Source organism: Nuphar pumila, chromosome 15 (assembly GCF_984573655.1).
Source record: "Nuphar pumila chromosome 15, dmNupPumi1.hap1.1, whole genome shotgun sequence".
Classification (NCBI taxonomy): Eukaryota; Viridiplantae; Streptophyta; class Magnoliopsida; order Nymphaeales; family Nymphaeaceae; genus Nuphar; species Nuphar pumila.
Genome location: NC_143263.1, coordinates 29,046,756 through 29,071,233, shown reverse-complemented (window position 1 = coordinate 29,071,233; position 24,478 = coordinate 29,046,756). Strand labels below are relative to the sequence as shown.

The following is a 24,478-nucleotide window of genomic DNA, read 5'->3' as shown; positions in this document are numbered from 1 at the left end:
AACTAATAAAACAGGTGACAGACAGACCTGAAGAGTCGCACACTGGAATTTCCTCTTAAGAGCATCAAAAACACCAATATCAATTTTTGGCCCATAGAACGCACCATCACCCTCATTGATCTGACAACAAAATTTAATGGACTAGTTACATAGCTGGTTGAACAGGAAGCTAAAGACATGAAGATCAACTACTTGCAATCAATACCATTTGGTTTACCTAGAGATATTTTCCCTTAGTTATACATTAGTGACCAAAACATGATCACTACTATAATGTTCCCCAAACAGAAATAAAACAGTCACATAAAGCTCATTTAAGAAAGTTCATGAAGAATATCACCTACAACAAACTAGATGGAAATGCAACTTGTCTAAACATTACTCCAAATAAACTTTGAAATGCCATGATTTCAATTTATGGTAATTTTGATAATCTCATAGGAAGCATATTAAATTTCTTATTTGTACTCTAGGAATGTAAAGAATCTTAGAATGCATTAACACATAATTTCCATAAACATCCATATGTGCATGCACAGACACACTGGTCCAGCTCAATTCAGTCAAGAATGATTGACCATTACATGGGAACAGATGCCTCTTCAAAGCATTTCTCCCTTCCAACTATCTTGCTACCTTCACTTCCCTCATTCCTTTTATTAAGCATAATGATGCAATCAAGCTTTAATGAGTTCTAATATACAGTGTGAAGTAGTTGCACTTTCTCCATCCAAAAAGTGTACGGTTGGAACGAGGTATATATGAGAGAGAGGGAGCAGGGAACAACACGCCTAATCCTGAGTTTCCAATTTGAACCAATAGAACGTGCAGGCACATCAGTTGCGGGCATTGTAATGTTCTGTGAGGTTGTTAGTCGCAGTTGCCAAGTATTCAATGGACTAGTTTGCCAGAACAAGCTCATCAAATTTGGAGGTATATGCATATACACATGTATATGGGCCTGATTGTTATCAAGGCCATAATATAGCACAATTTCATCCCAATTGAAACCTCCTAAACCACATAGCAATGTAAAAATAAAGGTACACATGTATTAACAAATGTAGGCCATAAGCACACAGTTTGTCAGATATCAACAACTATTTCACTAAAAGACCACAATTTGGGATACTGATCATTGTTTGTATGTCATGATATTAAATAAAGAACAAGAAGCCATGCTCTTACGAGGATGCAGTTCTGCATCCTTGCAAGGGCATGATTGAACTCGTTTAAATCTCAACAAGAGAATAGAATCCCATCAGGTCAACCAAAGTTAATGTTGTGGCTCATATCTATCCATGTATTTTGGAACATATTTAAAGACTTGTAGTAAACACTTTCATGATAGGCAGGCTACGTTGGATAATTTTATGGGACACAAAACCATGAAGACAAAGATTCTGTTATTTTAGTGGGTTAGTAGTTCAAGACATAAACTACACTTCCATACAAGAACAAAACAAACAAGGCAATGAAAAACAGCCACACGACAGAGGAAGTCTCCCCAGATAGCAATATAAAAATAATAAACAGATTATATACCATACATCACATATAACAAGAGCAAAATCAAAATGGCATGCACTCACTCAAAATAAAAGCAAAATAAGATAAATAAGAAACAAGAAAAAAAATCCTAGTTACCTGCCATGGCCTACCAAACTCATTTAGTGCCTCTGACAGGGCAGCCTCAGCCTTTTCCCATGTCCGAATATCACCCAAGTAATTCACTGGCCTCTAGAGATATGAAAAGGAAATCAAAACATAGGGATATTGGAATCACAATTAAACCAGTGGACAGCTTCACCATATTGCAAGTCATGGGTTACAACAAGAAAATAATATGAACAACAAAGAAAAATAAGGAAAAGACCTCAGATAAATGCATTTCATTTAGTTAACAACAATGAAATCATAATAACACCTGTCACAAAATGACACTTTGTTAAGAAATTAACTCTAAGACAGAGCACATGGTAACAAATGGCATGATTGGTATCTTGTGAAAGAATGCCAGCAAAACCTTTTGACACCAATTACTTAACAACCCAACACTAACCACTGACAATTGTTCAGTGGTTACATGATTATGAAGCCAGATAAGGTCCAATTCTAGCAGTGCAGTTCAAAACAGATTGCATATGAACTGAACCTGCAAGTCCTTTTCAAGCAATAAATATGAGCTATATGTAAAGACTGCTATTCCATCCAACGATTGAAGGCAACATATAAAAATTACTGAACATTTTAACACAACAGAATGTACTAATATTAACATATACATGAACTTCCCTATGTTTTTCTCCCTATAGTACAATATAGTGCAAGTCTTGTTAAAAGAAAACAATACAAAGATGCATAGTACAAGAGAACAAAAAATAAAAAAGACTACGATCTACAGAATAAAAGAATAAATGACAATACTAACCATAAAAGGTAATACAATGAAAAAGACAAATGCCTTTAATGAATTACGCAAAGGAATAACACACAAGTTGATATTTTCACACTCGAGCTCAGTTCTATTCTAACATGGTATTAAAGCATGTTGCTTGGGGATTCATGTTTCAAACTAGAGATTTGTGACATTGGTTTACTCTTTTTTATTAAGATAATTTTGGTGATATTTATTCCTTTCTGCCCATCTTCCCACCATATGTATGATTGCAACAAGTCTGGACTCTGATATCAGCAGCTGTATGATCGTTAAACTTGTTTAATATTCACCAATGTTTTTCTTGAGTCATTCCATACGCAGACATAGATGTGGCTTTACAAAGCTTTTTCCATTCTGCAGGATTTGAATCAAGAAGTGCAAATTTTTGGGAATAAAAAGCCCATTCCATGGAACCACTCATAGATTCAACAAGATAATCAAAGGTTATATGCATGAGAACCAAATCTGGAGAACTTGAACAATATAACAGCAAACAGACAAGAAAAGAATGAGAAACATGTAGCTGCAATTTACAAAACCATTTAAGGTCAACATAATGCATAACACGAACATAACTTAATGAAGCACATAAAGTACACAAATAGAATCATATTAACCCAGTAACAGTGACTAATGCTACTCCATGTAAGACAAAATACCAAGAATCATGAACTCAAGTACTTGAAACAAAGACCCAGAAAAAATAAAAACAAAAAGTATGTAACATTATTAAAAGATAAGATATTAATAGAAAAATGGAACAATAAACTAACTTTATATTGAACAAACTATTGTTTAGCAGATGCAAGAGATCTTTGAAAGTGGAAAAATACCATACCGTTGAGAGCTCCAACTCAAATGTGAAACCAAAAACATCATAGACATAATTTATAAAATCCAACACAGACCTGACTTCATCTTTTATCTGCAAAAGATCAATACATGACAACACATAATAAAAAACATTAGCAAAGAGTCCAGAGAACATCTCCTTTGTGCTTAAAGAATGAATGCCAGTACCATCATTTTGAAGAGGTGAAAGAGTAACATCACTCCATAATATAAAAGTACAATAAGGTCATGATTGTAATTAAACAAGTTATCAGGGATTCTTCCATGGCATGTTAACAAATTATTCTATTATTATACATGATACTGACAATTATTTCTGAACATTCTGTGACAAGGCCTAGTAACAACCAATATAAGAACAGACCTCCATGTATAAGCATTAGAACTACAAGAACATTCAGAAATCCTGTGCATGATACACTGGTATTCTTCACTTAGAAATGGTGAACACATGTTAATGGAAACCCACAAAATGGAATGCTTACAAAATTTTTACAAGCCATAGGATTTCAGGACACTAAATCTGTAGAAGAAAATAAGCTAACTTTTAAATTTAGAATCTCCCCACCCAACAGTATTCCTCAGAAAAAATGTAACACACAAATCCATAAATAGGCCAGAAATTAAGTTTGATTCAATTTTTTCAGTAAGTGTAAACCACCACCTCTCAGGCCTCCCCAACTGATTCTACCATGGGGACCAACACAATCAGTTCAAGAAGAAAGGCCATACATAGCTTTCTCATCCTAGAGAAGTTATGTATGAGATGAAGCATGAAACCTGCACTCACCTAGCAAACAGTTCAGTTACTACTAAATGCATCCAACCGTCATAATATATGTATATGTCAGTTCAAGAACCTTTTGTGTTGTAGTGGATACAAATCATATATGCCACGTGGATATGGATGTGGGAATGAGACTCTCTCTCTCTCTCTCTCTCTATATATATATATATATATATATATATATATATATATATATATATATATTATGGGTAAATTATTTGCTACCCTCGTGGGTAACCCCCTAATTGGAACTCATAGAAGGCTGTCTTGACCACATCTAACCCCATGGATGCCTTCAGCATGATCAAAATAGCAGGAATCAACCCTTGGATCGTATTTTTTTAATGTAAAAATATGAATTTTTGAGGATCAAAAATTTGATACAATGTAGGACATTGATTTCTCTGGACAATCTGACATACATGTTGAGAGAAAATGATCCAAGAGCCAGTCTCTACTAAACCAAACATGTAGATCACAATTGGAGGGTTAGATGTGCAAAAAAAAAGTAAAATAAAAAAAAATAGAGTTTTTGACATTCCCACAAGGATAGTAAATAATTTATATACACATGCACAGAAAAGACATGCACGTGCACACGTATGCACACACAATTTTGAAGAATGGATGGGCTTCCCTCTTCCTTTTGGTGAAGATTTTATTGTTCGTCCCGTTGAGAAATGTAATATTAGTGTACTATTATTGGGTAATAGCCTTCATGTCTATTTTCATTATTTATAAGGGCATCATTCTCCTCGTTTGTAATGTTGTTAAGATATCATTTCCTTCCACTTTTAGATAGGTCGTTAGGATGAGGGGTCGCCCCATATACATGTTGTAGCCTTTCATTTCCTCTGCTCTCTAATGAATTTTTATCTTCAAGTGCTTCACATTCCATCATGTGCAATTCATTTATTGCTTTGATAGGGTATCAGATTCATATCCAAATCAAAAGGTCATCAGAGGGTCAGATAGAGGCTTTGGAGAGAATTCATTCTGGTGTTCTTGATCCTTAAAATTGATTTTCTGCATCTCTAAACATGTCTGCAAATTTCTGCATGTATATACTATGTATTTTTGGTGTTCCTAATGCTTAAAATTGATTTTCTGCACCTCTGAACATGTCTACAAATTTCTACATGTATATACCATGCATTTTTGGTGTTCTTGATGCTTAAAATTGATTTTTTGCATCTCTGAACATGTCTGCAAATTTATCATGTATGTACAATGTATTTTTGATGTTCTTGATGCTTAAAATTGATTTTCTGCATCCCTGAATATGTCTGCAAATTTCTGCATGTATGTACAATGTATTTTTTATGTTCTTGATGCTTAAAATTGTTTTTCTGTATCCTTGAATATGTCTGCAAATTTCTGCATGTATATACCATGTATTTTTTATGTTCTTGATGCTTAAAATTGATTTTCTGCATCCCTGAACATGTCTGCAAATTTCTGCATGCATATTCCATGTATTTTTGGTGTTCTTGATGCTTAAAACCTAAGTCACATGGGTGCGGGTGCGGGCGCGGGTGCGGGTGCGGGGATTCGGTACTTCCAAAAAACCCGGGTGCGGGGGTGCGGCAGGGGAAAAAATGTAATATATATATATATATATATATATATATATATAAAGGGGGTCGGGGAATAAGGGTTTTTTTTTATTTTGCAGCTGTCAGCTGCTGTCAGCAGCTGACAGACTGTCAGCAGCTGACAGATGCAGCAGCTGACAGCACAGCTGCTGACAGCAGCTGTCAGCACAGCTGCTGACAGATGCAGCAGCCATCTGTCAGCTGCTGACAGACTGTCAGCAGCTGATTCAGCATAATTTTTTGAAAAAAAAAAATTCGAGAAGCCCATTTGGGCAAATTTTTTTTTTTTAAAATGGACCTTAATGATCCTGGGTGCGGTCAACGCACCCAGGATCGGGTTGACCGCACCCGGTGCGGCATCCGCACCCGCACCCGCGTCGAGTCGCGTCGACGCGGGTGCGGCACCCTCCTAGCCGAATCCCTGTGACATAGCTTAAAACTGATTTTTTGCATCCATGAACAGGTCTAAAAATGTTTACATGCATACCATGAATACTTTTATCTTTCTTGATGCTTAAATCTAAGTTTCTATATCCCTAATTATGTCAAAATTTTTTTTGCATGCATACCATGAATATTTTTATCGTTATTGATGCTTAAATTCAAGTTTTCGCATCCCAAATCCTGTCTGAAAATTTCTGCATGCATATCATGTATATTTTTATTGTTCTTGATGCTTCAATTCAATTTTTTGCATCCCTGAACATGTCTGCAAATTCCTGCATGTATATTCCATATATTTTTGCATTCTTGATTAGATTTACAACACATATAGTGTACACACATGTGCTGGCTGCATTCTCGATGAGATTCACAACACATATTGTGTACACACATGTGCAGGCTGCGTTCTTGACGAGATTCGCAGCAGTAAATATTTGCGTATATATATGCTATCTGCATCATAACCAGATTTGCAGCAGCATATATTTGTGTATATATATGATGTCGGCGTCATAAACAAATTCGCAGCAGCATATATTTGTGTATATATATGTTGTCTGCGTCATAAACAGATTCGCAACAGCATATACTTACGTATATACAAGTGTTGCCTGAGTTTTGGATAGGTCCACAGTAGTGTGTGTGTGTGTGTATATATATATATATATATATATATATATATATATATATATATATATATATATATTGTCTGCGTTATGGACAGATTCGCAACAGTATATACATATGTATATATGCTGTCATATGTTGTTTACACTTGCTGCCCATGCATGTGCTATTTGCACATGTTGTCCGCATACGCCGTATGCATGTGCTCTTTCACCTATTGTATGCACATGCTGTCTGTATATGCCGTTTGCATAAGCTGTGCGGTCTATGTTATGTTGTCTGTATATGTTATCTACATTATGTTGTTTGCATTACACTGTTTACGCTATGCAGTTTGTGTTATGTTGTATGTGTGTGTTGTCAGCGTTCTTGAGCAGATTTTCAGCTTAACATATATATATATATATATATATATATATATATATATATTTGTGTTGATTGCTTTTGAACAGATTCACGGCATAAACTGATTGCTTTTGAATAGATCCACGACATAAAATATATATATGTTGCTTGCTTTTGAACAACTTCACAACCTTATATATATGTGGTCTGGATTCGAACATGAATTTTTGACTAATTATATGTGTTTCATGTTCACTGAAAAATCTTGCAATGCTAATTTATTATGGAATGTCTGATCCACTAATAGGCCATTGAGGGCCGTAAGCATGTGTTGCTTAGGAGATATTAAATTGTGATTTTTGCATTGCAAAATGATTTTATTGAAAATTGTTTTTTCTGAATTAATTACACTATTGAAATTGATAGGACAAAGGCCCGAATTTGTTATTGTCTGTGGATTTGCATAATTGTTCTTGTGTAAAGAACCCTTATGTGAATAAGAATGGTAAAAGATATCAAACCGTGTAATAAATTTTTTTCACTGGTGTCCCTTTGAAAGGGTGAGAACCTTAGATGATGGTCATAGAGGACCGTGAGGATACTAAACACCGTGCGCATTTGTTGTCCCCAAGAACCCAATGTGTGGTTCGTGTTCCTAGCCACGATTGTAGGAAACTTTCAGCTACTTTGTCTGGGGGTATTGTTGTTGACTCAACTGTAGTTATTGGTATACCAAGAAAGTGGTGTCAATAGTTGTGAAATTTTATTGATGTCCCAACATTAGGTGTGGATTCCTAATGTTTCGATAGATGGTGTGGATTCCTGATATCAGTCGGGGAAGAAGTTTAGAATCAAGTAATTAAAATACAAATTGTGTATTAAGTTATAATTGGAAACCGCCTTTAACCTTGAGAACTTTGCCTGTTTTGAGTATCCGCAAGTTTGTAAGAATTTGTGTGCATTAAATATGGCCATGCATGCAAAAACAATTCGAATAAATTAACTTAAAAAGTTATTCATGCATATTGCATGGATTTATGCATCCCTAAATGTTTAGCATTGATTTCATGCATCCCTAAATGTTTAATTTAGCATAAAATTGTTGATTGTTTGTTTGAACTGCTTAAATGGTAAGTTTGTTTTGATGATATGTTACCTGTGATTTCTTTTAAACTTGTGTTTGATTTACTTTTTGTTATTTCCTTACTGTTGAAAATTTAGAGGGTCTCGTACGAGAACTTCGGTTCTTGCTCATTTTCTAAAAATGTTTTTCAGGTCCTGAGGCGAGACTGGCCGGCTGGAGGACTCGAGGGTTATGGATCTGGTGGCTCGGGTTCTAACAGATATAGATGTTTTGTCTTTTTGTTTTGAGAACATCGTGAAACTTCATTGAGACTATTCAATTAAGTTAAATTTAATTTCAGTTCATGGTTTAAATTTATTATATGTCTGAAATGGTTAATGGGTTGTGAATATTAAATCTATAATGTGCAACTTGTCCTTGGGAGGTTTTCTGCAATTGTTAAAAAAAAAATCCACAATTTTTGAGGGTCAATTTGGGGTTGTTCCAATTAGAAATCAGGTCTGAAGGGTATTTTGGGTTTTTCTCTTTTATGTATCGTGTTGTAATATGCTTCATACCAAAGGGTATTCTTGTCCTCCATGTAATCTCAACATATATATATATATATATAAGAGGGACATCTAAGCTAGGGCACGACCTCCAGTTTATCTTCTTTTCTCTCCACTCTTTGTGTAACATGACACACAGGCCGAGCGACGCTGCAGCCTTCACAAGCTCAACAAAAAAGAAACCAAAAAAGGGTGATGCTAACTATGAAAATAATCTTGAAGAATGGAAGAGGGATAATGAAAAGGTTAAAACATGGCTCCAAGGTTCTATGAAGCAACATGTAGTGATTAATATTTTGAAGTTTGAGGGAGCTAATGATGCTTGGGGCTATTTGAAACAAGACTATGACTAATCAAACAAGGTCCACATATACCAATTGGGACAAGACCTCAAAGCCTTTAAAGTAAGCAAATGAATTGATGCAGGTGTTCTATGCTAAATTTCAGTAGTAATGTCATGCCTTAGCCCTGATAATGCCTAACAATAAGTGTGCTAATTGAAAAGAGTGCATAGAACATAAAAAGTAGGATTGTGAAACAAGGGACCAACAAGTCAATTACACCCTGAGTTCGACAGTGCGCAGAATAGTATTCTCTATCGCCCTATTCCCACACTGATTTAGAACCTTATTGAGTTGTTAGTTGAAGAGACTAAGAATTAGTCTCAGTGCTTTCCCTATAGAGATAGTACTAGCAATCACTAGACGGTCATAAAGCAGATGAGGTGGGAGGATTGGGGGTTTTAAAGGTAATATGAGCACGATTCGGTGCCATTATTACAGAGAGTTTGAGCATATGAAAAATACATTCCCAATAAAGAATAATAAGTTTGGAGCTTTTGCAGCATCACCTAGTGGAGAGACTAAGTGTAAGGAGATGCAGTAATATAGTAGTTGTAGCATTCAACCCAGTTTTCTTCTTGTGGGGCAGTAGGTGGATAGGCGCAAAGTCTTGAGCATATCAGTAGCAAATCCAGCAGCTTTTTAACTCAATCAGCCGTTGCATCAAATTCCACTGATCCTTTTTCTTATTATGATATTGCTTATGTAAATATCTCTGATAGTTCCTCTAGTTGGCTACTAGACTCAGACATCATGTCATATGACTGCTTATGAATTTATTCTAAGCAGCTGTCATCCTTGCAGTAGCACGTTTCACACTACATATGGGTCATCCATGTCTATTTCTAAAGTCGGGTAAAAATGTAAATGTATATATATATATAATAACTAGGAACAGTCTCTTTAGGTTTTCTTTATTTTTATGGTTGCATTTAAGCTAGTCAACACATGTTGACTAGTAAACATAGGGAACCGTTGGGGTCCCAATGACACTCTATGGCCTCCTTCACTTCGTGTATAAATATGGGGCAAAGCCCCACTACAAATGTATGAATCTTGCATATGTTGAGATAAATAAAATCATCATTTTTTATCTCTTGTTTTTGTTTTCCTTTAGTGGGTGTTTGTGAGAGAAGTTAGAACCCATTTGTGGTTCTTTGAGTGTTCATTTTTGCATTTTGGTGGAACTCTCTTGAGTGTCCACTATTGGTGATTGAGTGAACATATTTGAAAGAATTCATTTCCTTACATGGTATCAGATCTTGGTGATCAAGCTGAAATTGTTTTTAGTACATTGGAAAGTGTGCGACTCCAAATTTGAAAGTACTAAAGATATATTGCAATTCTTATTCAAGTATTAGTAAGATCGTGATTGTTTTCAAAAAATAGGTTGATGGTGCTTGCATGGAAAAGGAGTGTTCGTGCTCTTGATTGGTGGAGTTTGCATGGTGGTGAAGTGCTTGTGATTTCCACCCTTGCTCTTGTTCTCTCCTCTATACTTTTTCTCCTTCTCTTTAGTCTTTTTTTCTTTATCTTTACCCTTATAAAATGGATGAGAATGAAAATGTCATCATAAAACCCATCAAACTCAATAATTCAAACTATGTAACATGGGCTTCAATTATGAAGCATCTCATACGGGAAAAAAGGTTGTGGGAATTAGTGGATGGGACCGATCCGAAACCCAAACTAATCCTTACCAAAGTAGAGGGTAAAAAAGAGGTACCTCTTACAGAGGTTGAGAAAAATAAAGCAATGACCACTTATAAGAAAAAGTTGAAGGAATGAAAAATAGGACATGCCAAAATTATGTCTTGGCTCATTAGTAGCGTCAACATTAAGAAGTGTTCAAGTCTTGCTAAATTCAAACATGCAAACCAAGGTTTTAAAACCCGTGACTCGAAACTCGACTCGTTCTTTATTGACTCGTGACTCGGTGGGTCAACTCGGTGACTCGGACCAGGTTTTGTTAACTTTTGATTTTAAAAGAAAAAAAATATATAATTTGTCTCAAACCATGTTTTTCAGTAAACATATAGTCTAAAGAGTTGACAGAATAAAAAATTGCAAGTTCAGAGTAGAAAAAGTACAAACTTCTTCATAACAATGTCACATAGAAAGATCAAGTTACATGAAGAAGCTGATGAACCATAATACAACTACAGCAAAAGATAAATAGAAATAAAAAGGACATTAATGAATACCTTAAATTCAAAGGTGATTAGCTTATTGAGCCAAAGCATGCTGCTCATAATTGACTCAGGTTTAGCTGGATGAATATTGATTGTCCCCAGCTAGAACCTCTAGGTTGGAAGAAATGGTTAGAAGAGGCAGGACAAAGGAGGGACCGAGCAATTTTCATTTGCATGTCTTTGGTATTCAATGAAGGCCCCATGTAACTGAGTCTAGAAACATATTTAAACTCAAGTTTCTAAATAAAATGGTTTAGGAATTTCAACTAAACTTCTCCAGAAGACACCCTAGCTTTTGTTAGCTTTCCTTTCTAGTGATCTCACCTCATTGAGAACAACAACACATAATCTTGCATAAAAACAACAACAACAACAACAACAACAACTACGCCTTCATCCCAAAACAATTGGGGTCGGCGATATGAACCAAAAAAAGAAAATCATTATGGGTCCTCCACATGAATCCTTCTCCTCCAATCATTTCTATCCAATGCCATGTCCTCGGTGAGGTTCAAAGCATTCATATCCTTTCCTATCATCTCCATCCAAGTCTTCTTAGGCCTACGCCGACCTCTTTTAACTAATATATTTTCCCATTTCTCCATCCTTCTAACTGAAGCATCATTAGGCCTTCGCCGAATATGTCCAAACCACCGTAAACGATTCTCTCTCATCTTATTTTCAATGGATGCAACGCCTACCTTCTTACGTATCTCCTCGCTTCGAATCTTATCTTTTATTGTATTTCCACACATCCATCTAAGCATATGCATCTCAGCTACACTCATTTTTTGAATATGATGTCTTTTGGCAGCCCAACATTCTGTACCATATAGTAAAGCAGGCCTAATTATCGTCCTATAAAACTTTTCCTTCAACCTGAATGACATTCTACGATCGCACAACACTCCAGTTGCACTTTTCCATTTCATCCACCCAACCTTTATCCTATGATTTACATCTCCATCAATTTCTCCATACTTTTGAATGATAGATCTCAAATATTTAAAACAATCATCCATTGGTATTTCTTGCTCACCAAGCTTCACTACACTCCCATCACTACTTCGTTGCTTACTAAACCGACATTCCATATATTCTGTCTTACTCTTACTCAACTTAAAACCTCTTGCTTCCAATGTCTGTCTCCATAATTCTAACTTAGCATTAACCCCAACTCTAGACTCATCAATCAAAACAATATCATCAGCAAACAACATACACCACGCCACATTTTCTTGAATTGATCTTGTAAGCTCATCCATCACTATAGCAAATAGGAAAGGGCTTAATGCGGATCCTTGATGTAACCCAACCGTTATAGGAAAATTGGTTGTCACCCCTCCACAAGTGGGGACATTGGTTACTACTCTTTCGTACATATCTTTAATTATTCTAATGTACTTGAGAGAAACACCTTTCTTCATCATTGTCCACCAGAGAACATCCCTAGGTACTCTATCGTATGCCTTCTCCAAATCAATAAAAACCATATGCAAATCTTTGTTCCTCTCTCTATATCTCTCAATAAGTTGTCTAAGAAGATATATAGCTTCCATAGTTGATCTTCTAGGCATAAAACCAAATTGATTCTCCGATATCATGACAACCTTCCTCAACCTATACTCAATCACCCTCTCTCAAAGTTTCATAGTATTACTCATAAGTTTTATACCACGATAGTTTGAGCAATCTTGTATATCACCCTTATTCTTATATAGAGGCACCAAAGTACTCATCTTGCATAAAAAGCCAAATTGAATTAGTTGCAACAAGCTAAAACAACAATAAGAGAATGAATCACCAGAAGAAATTCCAATTATGACCAAGGGAAATGCCGTCACATGGATACATGTACAAGCATACTATACAAGATCAGCACAACTGGTATGATATGGGTGTTTCTGTCAAAAAATAAGGATGTCAGGGTACAGATTGTTATGCACAGGTGTGGGTGCAGGTATATTTAAGATTGCAAAAAAAGAAATTCACAAAAATATGAAGATACAAAATTTCAAACTTTGTACAAGAATATATTTGTATATACAATGAAGGATATGAAATGAGTGCATAAAGTGAGAGGTGTATTTAAGATTGCAAATAGAGAAATTCACAAGAATATGAAGATAAGCAAATACAGATTTTGTACAAAAATGTATTTTTATATACAATGAAGGATATGATATGTGTTCATAAAACAACACTCAAAGGCACCCAACACCAAAACATGAAGTACAAGCATTGATACCTATATGCTTCACTTTTTTGTGGATCTTTGAATCATTTTTTTTGCCAATATGTTTAATCAACACATAAAGATTGATAGATTATTGTATCTTTGAACTGGTTGATTTGTAATTTATTATTTATTATTAAACTGTTATTTTGAAATACCCAAAAAATCAAATTTCAAATATCCCAGAATTCGGCCGAGTCAGGCCGAGTCAAGGCAAGCCGAGTTTACCCTGCCGGGTTGACTCGCTGGAGGGCCGAGCCGAGATGGCCGAGCCACCGAGTTGACTCGGCGAGTTTCAAAACCTTGATGCAAACAATGCATGAGATTATCTTAAGAGAACGTATTCTCTTAAAGATATTGCACATGTGTGCAACTTGTAAGATAAGATACAAAATATGGTTCAAAGAAACAAAAGCATTAGAGAATACTATAATGGTTTGTCCGAACTATGGGAAGAGTTGACTCTTCTTGAACTAAAGTGGCATTGTCCAGAAGACAGAGCTCCACCAAAATCAAATAGACGTGGAACACTTTTACGAAATTATTAATGGGTTGAGATCGGAGTTTAAATCCACTCTTCTTCATTGAGGGAAAGTCCCTTCGATAGAAGACACTAAAGAAGAATTAAGTATGGATGAGAATAGACTTAAAATGTGAATCTCTAAAAGTGATGATGACTCGACTCTAGCATATTTAGACAAGGAAATCTATCTTCATACCTACAAACCACCACACTATGGAAGGCCAAATGATGAGAAGCAAGGCAATGAGTAAAAAAGAAAGAAAGTTATTTGCTACTATTATCGTGAATCGAGACATGTGAAAACAGTCTTAAATTGAAGATACGTTATGAGAAGAAGGTTGCCTCTCTTGGACCTCCACAAGAGTCAAGTGATCCATCTATTGGAAACATGTCTGACACAATTGGTGAAAGTTTTTCAACCTCTACTCAAAGGAGCATCCTCATCCATTGGAGTCGTGGTCTCTTCCTTCGGCCTCTTCGATCCCGATAAATCTCTTTGGCTTCTTTACTCGGGTGCCTTTTTTCATTCGACACCAAATGGTGATACGTTATTCGAATGTCATCAAGTGGGTCAAATGTTTTCACTGTTAATGAAACATCTCTTGAGAAAAAAGGAATAGGAAATTTTAAAAGCATTTTTTAAAGCTCAAAAAGATTTTGTATTCCAAAAATTAGATATATTTCAAAATTGAACTTAAATATTTTATTTGTTTCTCAATTATCTGATCATGAATGTAATGTTTCCTTCTCCTCTCGTGGTTGTCGAGTGCAGGATCATCAGTTAGGGAAGCTGATTGGGGAAGGCCAAGGAGGAGGCTTGTACTATATGGATTTTTTGAAAATACCCAAGAATACATTTTGTTGCAACGTTCAGAAATTGGATTTGGATCTATGACATAAGGGACTTGGCCATCCTAGTTATCCAAGATTAAGTTTTTTTCAAAAGATGGATAATTTTTGTAATTTTGGAAATTTTACATGCCCGACCACTTGAGTTAAATACATTTGGACGTATAGGGATCTGCATCAGTTATATCAAATGGTAGTTTGACGTATTATGTAATTTTTCTGAATGATTTTATGAGATAATTGGATTTTTCCTTAAACACAAGTCAGAAGTTTTCTCACATTTTCAAATATTTAATAATTTAGTAAAAAACAATTCAAGAATAATATTTTCATCTTTCGCACTGATTCAGAGAGAGAGTTTTTATCAAAAGAATTTAAAGATTACCTAGACCTATACAGTATCACACATAAAAAATCTTATCCTTATGCTCCTCAACAAAATGGTTTAACTGAAAGAAAGAATATGTATATTATAGAAAACAAGAACTTTACTTATTACAAACCAAGTGGGTTGAACCCACATTAACTGTAGTTAATCTTATTAACAGAATGTCATTTTCTTCTTTGAAAAATGTATCTCTTATTGAAAAACTTTTCAAATAAGTCACAAATTACTCTAGATTAAGAGTTTTTTTATGTAAGTGTTTTGTTTTTACTGACAAAAATGACAAACTCTCAACTCGTGCCTTTTTAGGATATGCAAATAATAAAAAAGGTTACAAATATTTTGACTTTAAAACTAAAAGGCTATATGTTTCAAGGAATGTATCCTTTTTAGAAAAAAATGTTTTTTTGAAATCGAGAAAACTAAGAAAATAAATGAGTATTTTTTTGTTGGATTTAATTTCAAAGATTGGTGATTGCGATGTTGATGAAGATCAAAAAGTTAAAAGTAATGTGATAAGTGAAGAACAATCTCATCAATATCAAGATTGTATCCAATATTACAGGCATGGTAATTTTGAACACCCATGTGCTCTTGAAAAGTATACCAATAATGAAAAACAAGTAGAAATACAAACCAGAAGGTCATCTAGAGTATAAAAAATCTTTGAAAATTTTTTGTCCTATTACTCATTTTCACCTAAGTATCAAACCTACATTGCATTAATACATTCTTATATAGAACCTTCCAACTATGATGTGCTCTTGAAAAGTATACCAATAATGAAAAACAAGTAGAAATACAAACCAAAAGGTCATCTAGAGTATAAAAAATCTTTGAAAAAATTGTGTCCTATCACTCATTTTCACCTAAGTATCAAACCTAGGTTGTATTAATACATTCTTATATAGAACCTTCCAACCATGTTGAAGCAAAGGAACATCCTGAGTGGGTAGAAACTATGAGAGTGAAATTAGATGCCTTAGAAAAAGTGAATACTTAGACTGTCCAAGATATTCCCCCAAGAAAGAAACCTATAGGTTGTCGATGGGTATAAAAGATTAAAACCAAGACTGATGAAACTCTTAAAACGTACAAAGCCAGATTAGTTGTTAAGGGATATTCCTAAGAGTATAAAATAGATTATGAGAAAATCTTTGCCACAGTTACGACCTTAGTAGCCCTTGCATCTGTGAAGGAATGACCTATATATCAAATGAATGTTAAAAAAAATTCTTAATGAAAACTTGGCTAAAAAAGTTTATATGAAAACACTGCCTGACATAGTTATCCCTAAAGGAAAAACTCTTTGCTTAGACAAGGCCCTGTATGGTCTTAAATAAGACCCAAATGCTTGATACAATAAATTTAGTCAAGTTATGCTTGATGTCAGATTTCAATCTTATCTGACTAACACAACTTTGTTTATTAAGATTTTTTATGCAAGTATTATTATACTTCTCCTCTACGTGGACGATATGATTATCGTTGATAGTGATAAACAGGGAGTTGAACACATTAAAAAGCTTCTCAAAACACATTTTGAAATGACTGATTTGAGTTTTTTTAAAAAAAAATTGGTATAAAAGTTGTTTATTCTTCTAGAGGTTATCTGCGGACTCAATCTAAGTTTGCTTTAGATATTGTTGTCAGGTCTGGTATCTCAGATGATACTCTCGAAGTTTTCAATGTCAAAATGAAGATTGATGATAGGAAACCACTTAAAATCCAACAAGATACAGACAACTTGTTGGAGTATTGTCATATATCTCAATTACGAGACCTGACATTGCGTATGCAGTTCACACAACAAGCTAGTTTCAACATGCTCCTACCACTATTCATATGAGAGCAGTTTTGCGTATTATTAGATATATTAAAACTTTTATTTTTCGAAGACTTCTTTTGTCTGCTTCTTCGTCCTTAGAATTAATTGCTTATACTGATGCTGATTGGGGAGGTGATTGAAATAATTGACACACTCAATCACTGATTTTTGTGTATTTTTAGGTGAATCGTTGATTTTTTTGAGGTGCAAGAATCAACAGAAAGTTTCACTCTCTTCAACAGAAGCAGAATACAGAGTCATGGCTACAACCGCTATGGAAGTGGTCTGGTTAAAGGGATTGTTGGCTGACATGGGTGTTTAGAGTAAATGAGCATCATGACTATGTTGTGACAACAAAAGTTCTATATACGTTGCTAGCAACTGGACCTTCCACGAACAAACCAAACACAATGTAATAGACTGTCGCTATGTACGAGAGGAAGTCCTACACGACACTATTGATCTTTCCTATGTTACTTCAGAATATCAATTGGCAGATTTCTTCACCAAACCTCTCGTTGCTCTTAGATTTTACTTTCTCTTGGACAAACTTTCAGTTATCCAACCGTAAGTTTGAAGGAGAGTGTTAAAAAAGTAGATGTATATATATATATATATATGTATATATATTGTCATATGTAATGTAACTAGGAATAATCTCTTTAGGTTTTCTTTATTTTTTTTGTTGCATTTGAACTAGTCAACACATGTTGACTAGTCAACATAGGGAACCGTTGGGGTCTCAACGACTCTCTATGGCCTCCTTCCCTTGTATATAAATATGGGGCAAAGCCCCACTATAAATGTATGAATCTTGTATATGTTGAGATAAATAAAATCATCATTTTTTATCTCTTGTTTTTGTTTTCCTTTAGTGGGTGTTTGTGAGAGAACCCATTTGTGGTTCTTTGAGTGTTCATTTTTGCATTTTGGTGGAACTCTCTTGAGTGTCCACTATTGGTGATTGAGTGAACATATTTGAAAGAATTCATTTCCTTCCAATCCATTCCTAAGTTGAGTTTGATTCTTATGCAAAAGCAACTTCTAAGGAAGAGTGTCAATAGGCAATGGTTGAAGAGTTAAATGCACTAGAAATAATAAAGACTTGTGAAACTTCCATCAGTGGATATAAGTGGATCTACAAGATTAAGACTACTAGAGCTCTTTTGTTTGTGAAATGTATACCTAACATTTATTGGGTTGATGCAATCTATATGGAAATATATCAAATTAATCACATGCCTTCTGGAACTCTCAAAGGTATCTCTATCAAAATTATATGGTGTTGCTCTTAATTACAAGGTATTGAAAGTAATTGGATAATTGGATATACTTATTTTGTTTTATTACTTGAACAATATATAGATAATTTTTCTCCTCGAGTTGTACAATGTAGTTTTGTAGGACTCCTATTGGGCAGAAAGGTAATATAAGTATTATAATCCTGTTGGAAGAAGACTTTAGGATTTCTAGAAATGTAGTATTTCTTGAAAGTACACCATATTTTGGAAAACTCAAGGACCAGGAGGAAGGTGAGGTCAAATTCTCGTTTTTGGTGATACTAGGTATTTGAGAGAAGATACAGATTGAGAATGCAAGTATGGCCTCACAAACAAGCTCCACGAGCTTGGTTTGAGAAAATTAGTTTGATGGTCAAGTTAATGAGGAGAGTTATCATGATCAAGCCTTGTTTTTGTCTGTTAAGATAAATGTATCCTTGGTATCCTTGGTATGTATACATATATGTATGTGGATATATATATATATATATACATATGTATTCATACATATACTATGAATATATATTTATATATTTATATTTATACATATATATTATATATAATATATATGAAGAGCTTAGTCAACCTAAGTTGACTAAGCCCTTGGTCAATCTAGGTTGACTGAGTTCTAAACGTTGGAAGCTAGTCCAACGGCTAGAATGTCATCACAAAATGACACAGATCCCAATGCACTCCGGAATGCATCCCATGGGCCAAGAATAATACAATGTAGTTAAACACACATTCACAATAAATATACCCATATAATACAAGACTTAAAAATAAACAATTTCATTAAGCATGAAATTCAAATAATACAAAAGAAATGAAAAATTACAAAAGAGCCTCAATACAAACACTCAAAACCTAAGAAACTAACCATCACTCTCTCACTTACAATGTCACCCACTCACCCATATTTATAGGCCCAACAAAGAGAGAGACCCTTCTAATCATTGGAACTAGTCCAACGGCTAGAACTCAGTCAACCTAGGTTGACTAAGCTCTCTCTCTCTCTCTCTCTATATATATATATATATATTCATACTATATGTATTCATTATGTATATATACATATCCACATACATATATGTATACATACCAAGGTTACATTTATCTTAACATTGACATCATCAGATTTAGAGAAGTACATACTTCTTTTATGTGCAGATGATATGATTGTCACAGGTGATGATGTGAGAAGATATTGGATAAAGTGTTCGAGATAAGGATTTGGGAAACTTGAAGTATTTCCTTGGTCTCAAAATTGTGTATTCAAAACGAGAACTTTATTTGTCTCAGCATAAAGACGCGATTGAATTCTTCCCCATTAGAGTGACCTTAGGCTAGATTGGCAGATGTACTAAAAGAGTACTCCCTCATAGAACCAAATATGAAGCCAAAGTCTTTTAAAGGGGAAGAATTAAATGATACAGTTGTGCGCGACAATTAGTTGTGAGTTTGATATAATTGACTATAACTCAGCCAGATATGACTACTGCAGTCCGTGCAGTTAGTCAATTCATGAGCTCACAATAATCAATTCACCCTGCTACAGTGCTTAGGATCACTCCATATGTTCGAGGTATTATATATTTTTCTCATCATCAACATCCACAAAGCTTAGGGTATGTTATGATCCAAAATTTGGAGAATCTACTCATGAAAGGCTCTCTACCACAAGATTTTGTGTGTTTCTCCAGAATTCTCTAATCTCATATAAGAGTAAGAACAGAGAGTAGCTCTATCTACAGTTGAGGTTCAGTATAGACCAATAGCTAAAGTCACAATTGAGTTCATATGGATTAGATGGTTATTAGGAGAGTTTGGAGTTCCTATGAGTGGAAGAACCTCCTTGTATTAGGGCAACACGAGTGCCATTCATCCTGCAAGGAATCTAGAAATTATAAGAGGATGCACATTGAGATAGAATTATCACTTTACAAGGGCATATAAGGATGGAATTATCTCACTGCAGCATGTGTGGTCTAAACTCTAAAGAGTAAGTCGCATATGTGTTCACTAAGAGTCATGTTCCTTTCTTCAGATTGTTTTTATCCAAACTTGGAATGATTTCTCTAGCATCATCTCAAGTTTGAGAGTGTTAAGAAATATGATATTGGTATACTACTATAGTTGGGTAATACCCCGCATGTGTATTTTCATTATCTATACTAGCATAGTATAATGGCCCATCCATATGGCCGGGCCTAGAAATGCATGTTTATGTCAATATTTTCATTTCAAATAAGATGAATAAAGGCATATGTTTAAAACACGCTATATTTATATTTTTATTTTAAATATGCAACTAAAAAGACTAAAAGCAAAAAAATACTTTGTTTAATTTAAAATATGCAATAAAATAATAAAGCAAATAAATATCATTAAACAAAAGGTTGTTTTATCTTTTTTGTTCGATAATAAAGCTGGGGGAAACGACCCCCCATCCTTTATTGGGAAGAAAAATATTTACAATATCTACAAGGCTCTTATACAATAGCAGAACCAGGCCAAAATTGTGGCCGCTCATCGAGACATGTGATAAAAGAAAACAAACATGAAAGCAAGGATTACTTGACAACATGTAGAGCGAATGAAGCACCCGGGGAAGCATATTATATTGCCTTCAACCAATAAGTATAATGGTCATTGTGTTATTTTGTTTACCTTCTAATGAGAAAAAAACTGAAGAAAATTTTAATTTACCAAATTAAAACACAAAAAAAAGGCAAGAAAATCATCATGTCATTCGTAAAGGGAGTCAAACAATGGTAAGAGGAAGTTGCCTGCTTGCAAATAGAGAGATGTATGGTGAAAGAAAAGAACACACAATTTTGGAACAAAATTTAGTAAAATATAGTCAAATATATAGGAGGCGGAGGGTCGTGTTATTAGATAAGGTAGTAATTAATTTTGACAAAAAATAACCGTTTCTAATTAAGATAATTAGCAAGAAGAAAGTGGGGAGTGGAGACACCCATGTTTGGAGGCTAGATTTTTGCATTGAGAAAGAGATATGTTTGAGAGAGAAGTGGGTTTGGTTAAAAATGGTAACTTTTAAGTTTTGAAAAATTATGAAATGCCATTTAAGACATTTTTGTTTTTAAAAAATTATAGATAATTGGCCCACCCATATGGCCAGGCCTTATAAAATCAAATGGTAAAAAAAGTCTACATCAAATAGATTTAACAAGATTGAAAGAAAAAAATAATTAGAATCATAAACATATTGAAACCGGACCCAAATCAAGATGACTTGGGTTTGGGTTTAATTCTTAAACTTGATTAAAAACCATGTGTATTGAAGTCCCGACCTGATACATACTGAACCTATTAACTGATGTGACTCAACAATTTCCAGCTGCACTCGAACCTAAATTAAATTTAGTCGGGTTTTGGTTTAAATTTTTAACCCGATTTGGAGTTGGGTCTGATAAGACCTAACTCGAACCTGACCAGGTTACACCCCTAAATTGCTAAATAACTAAAGGCCTTGACAGTTATGCATGGGAATGACCAACTACGTGCATAATGTTTTCTCTTTTTATGGCCAATATGAGAGAGAGAGTCCTCATTTTATGTCTATTAAGGAGGGAGAGAGACATTTTGGGGGAGAGAGAAAGAAAGGAAGTTTCTTCATGTTATGGTAATTAAAGAAAGGGAGACAAAGACATGGGGAGAGAGAGAGAGCAGTTATACATGGTAATCAAATTTTTTTTTAAATTACAGTGTCATGTAAGTAACACTTGATTTGTTATGAAAACTTTATTCAAATGCCCTTACAAATTTTGAATTACATTCTCAATTCACATGACAAGAATGTCAAGTAAAACAAAGTTATAAAGCATCCAATTTTTAATTACATTCTCAATTCATTTTATTCAAATGCCCTTGCAAATTTTTAATTACATTCTCAATTCACATGACAACGAAACCTTTAAGGAGCTCCGCGCAGATCCAGTTCATATGCAAAATCCTGTTATTGATGATGTGTTTATGTGAATCAACACAAAGATGTGAGAGCAGACATGTCATGGATAAAAATCCAGCTAGTCATTCCTACAATCGTATTAATTGTGATTGAATTAGGAACCTCGTCCTTTGTCCTGACTCTTTACTATTTTCTTTTTTGACATTTACCAATAAAACAAATTTTTAATTTATAAAAAAAAAGGAACTATGATTGGCAACAAGAATAAAGGTTGAGGATCAAAATGTCTCAAAAGCTATGATGCCATCAGCAATGTCTCATCACAAACAATATGCAACTGAGTAGCATGTAATGATATCAAATAGAACATTCAGGAAGATGCTTCTTGTCAAAATTTCAACTGATCAATAAATGAGAACATACATATTTGTTTCTGTTGTGTAGATCAAGCATTGCACGATTCCCTAGATAACCTAGCTGTGTCACACCAGTGCGAGTGAGGGCACTGGTGGTACAAGAAGGGAATATCTAAAACTGTGGGTACAGGAGTATGGCTATATATACAAATACATATATATATATAATATGTAAGTGAAAAAAGATATATAATTTCATATCGTAGAAAGCAAAATTTATAACAAACAGAGAAAAATTGACTTGAAAAGTAAAAAATAAGAGAAGTGATCCGGATTGGTCCAAACCGAACCATACCCAGACCAGCACCTGCACGAGTATCCATATCCACCTGTGTCGATATGGGTACATGCACCTTTTAGCCATACCTTCTTACATAGCAACCCAGTTTGCCAGAGTCTATGATTGAGGACCAAGGATGACATATGGAAACTCAAAGTAAACACTTAGGTTATTAAGTGTATAATTATCCATAGCTGACAAAATGCATGCCTATCATTTATTAAATAGATAACTAATATAAGCAATGTAACCAGAAAGTTTGTTTTTGTATAAGAATGTAAACAGCAAGTATACCTGGCTCTCCGTGCAGAATATATGGGCATCATCCTGCAATTCCAAATTAGAGCATCGCAGTAGTCAAGACAAGTTATAAAAATAAAGGCACCAAATGAAGCACGAGTGAGGTATCTTGGGTTTGAATCTCATGGGGGCTATGCTCAGGGAATATATATAGTTTGGTCAAGATACCACGTCCGTCCAACCCAGCTGGACATCAAGGGTGCAAGCTGTCTCAACTCAATTCGAGCTCATGGATGTGTTCAGTATGGACTGATGCTAGGGATCAAACATTCAATTGTGTTTTCTCAATGTAAAAACATGAATTTTTAAGGCCTGAAATTTTTGAACAATGTGGGCCATTAATAAAACCTGCTTAACACATTGTAATCACATGGTTCAAAAACCTGTTAGATCAAACATTTGGCTAGATCCAGGCAGACAAGAGGGTGTACTACCATATGGTATTGGTATATCGTGGTTCAGAACCACAATAGATTTTATATAGAGCTCAGCCATGCATGTAGCCATTGGATCATCTTATACAAACAAAGAATAAGCAATAATTCACCTCTAAAAATCTGAGCATGGAGTCCATGCACACACAGCGAGATCCCTAGGTATCTGATAACAAATGTCAGTCTAAGGTTAAGAAACTTGGATTTCTTAGGCAGCACACCTAAGGAAACACTTAATGTTGTCACTGGCAGTATTTAATCAACTCACCAGCATCTTCAACTGGGTTGTTAAGTCCACAAACAGTGACTGAACAAAATGGATTATATTAAATAGACTACATGCTTTTATATATGTCCACTCTGTTCCAGGTCAATCTACAGGGAAGCCTCATGGAATGCCCATTAATTATGATTACATCTAAAGTACCTGCTGGAACCTCCGGACACGAGTTAAACCTGTAAGAGCACCACTTAGTTCGTTCCGATGCAAAACCCCAAAATCTGCAAGACGTAATGGTAGTTCTGCAAGTACATTTGAAACATGTCAAGAAAAACCTAGAAGAAACCAACTTGCAATCTGATTCACATAAAGAAAGATGCAAAAGAAAACAATAGGAATTATTCTATGAAGTAAAACATGGTCATAATGCAGAAAAAATAGAAGTGATGCCATTCATGAATAAATCCAAGGTTCAATCAAGATATCAAGCTTAGCAAGTGACTGTGTGATACATTCCCCCACTAAATGCACCAAAAAA

The 24,478-nt window shown here is 34.7% G+C and overlaps 1 protein-coding gene across 1 annotated transcript in view; it reads right to left on the bottom strand.

Moving 5' to 3' along the window:
• LOC149814960 (threonine--tRNA ligase, mitochondrial 1-like) overlaps window positions 1-24,478 on the bottom strand; it is a 90,063-nt gene that overhangs the window by 10,268 nt on the left and 55,317 nt on the right. The window contains exons 13-17 of the mRNA XM_089989567.1: window positions 24,148-24,242; window positions 23,281-23,313; window positions 3,279-3,365; window positions 1,648-1,740; window positions 28-120 (exon numbers count right to left, since the gene is read on the bottom strand). Of these exons, the coding sequence (XP_089845693.1) occupies window positions 28-120; window positions 1,648-1,740; window positions 3,279-3,365; window positions 23,281-23,313; window positions 24,148-24,242 (401 nt within the window). The remainder of the gene's footprint in view (window positions 1-27; window positions 121-1,647; window positions 1,741-3,278; window positions 3,366-23,280; window positions 23,314-24,147; window positions 24,243-24,478) is intronic.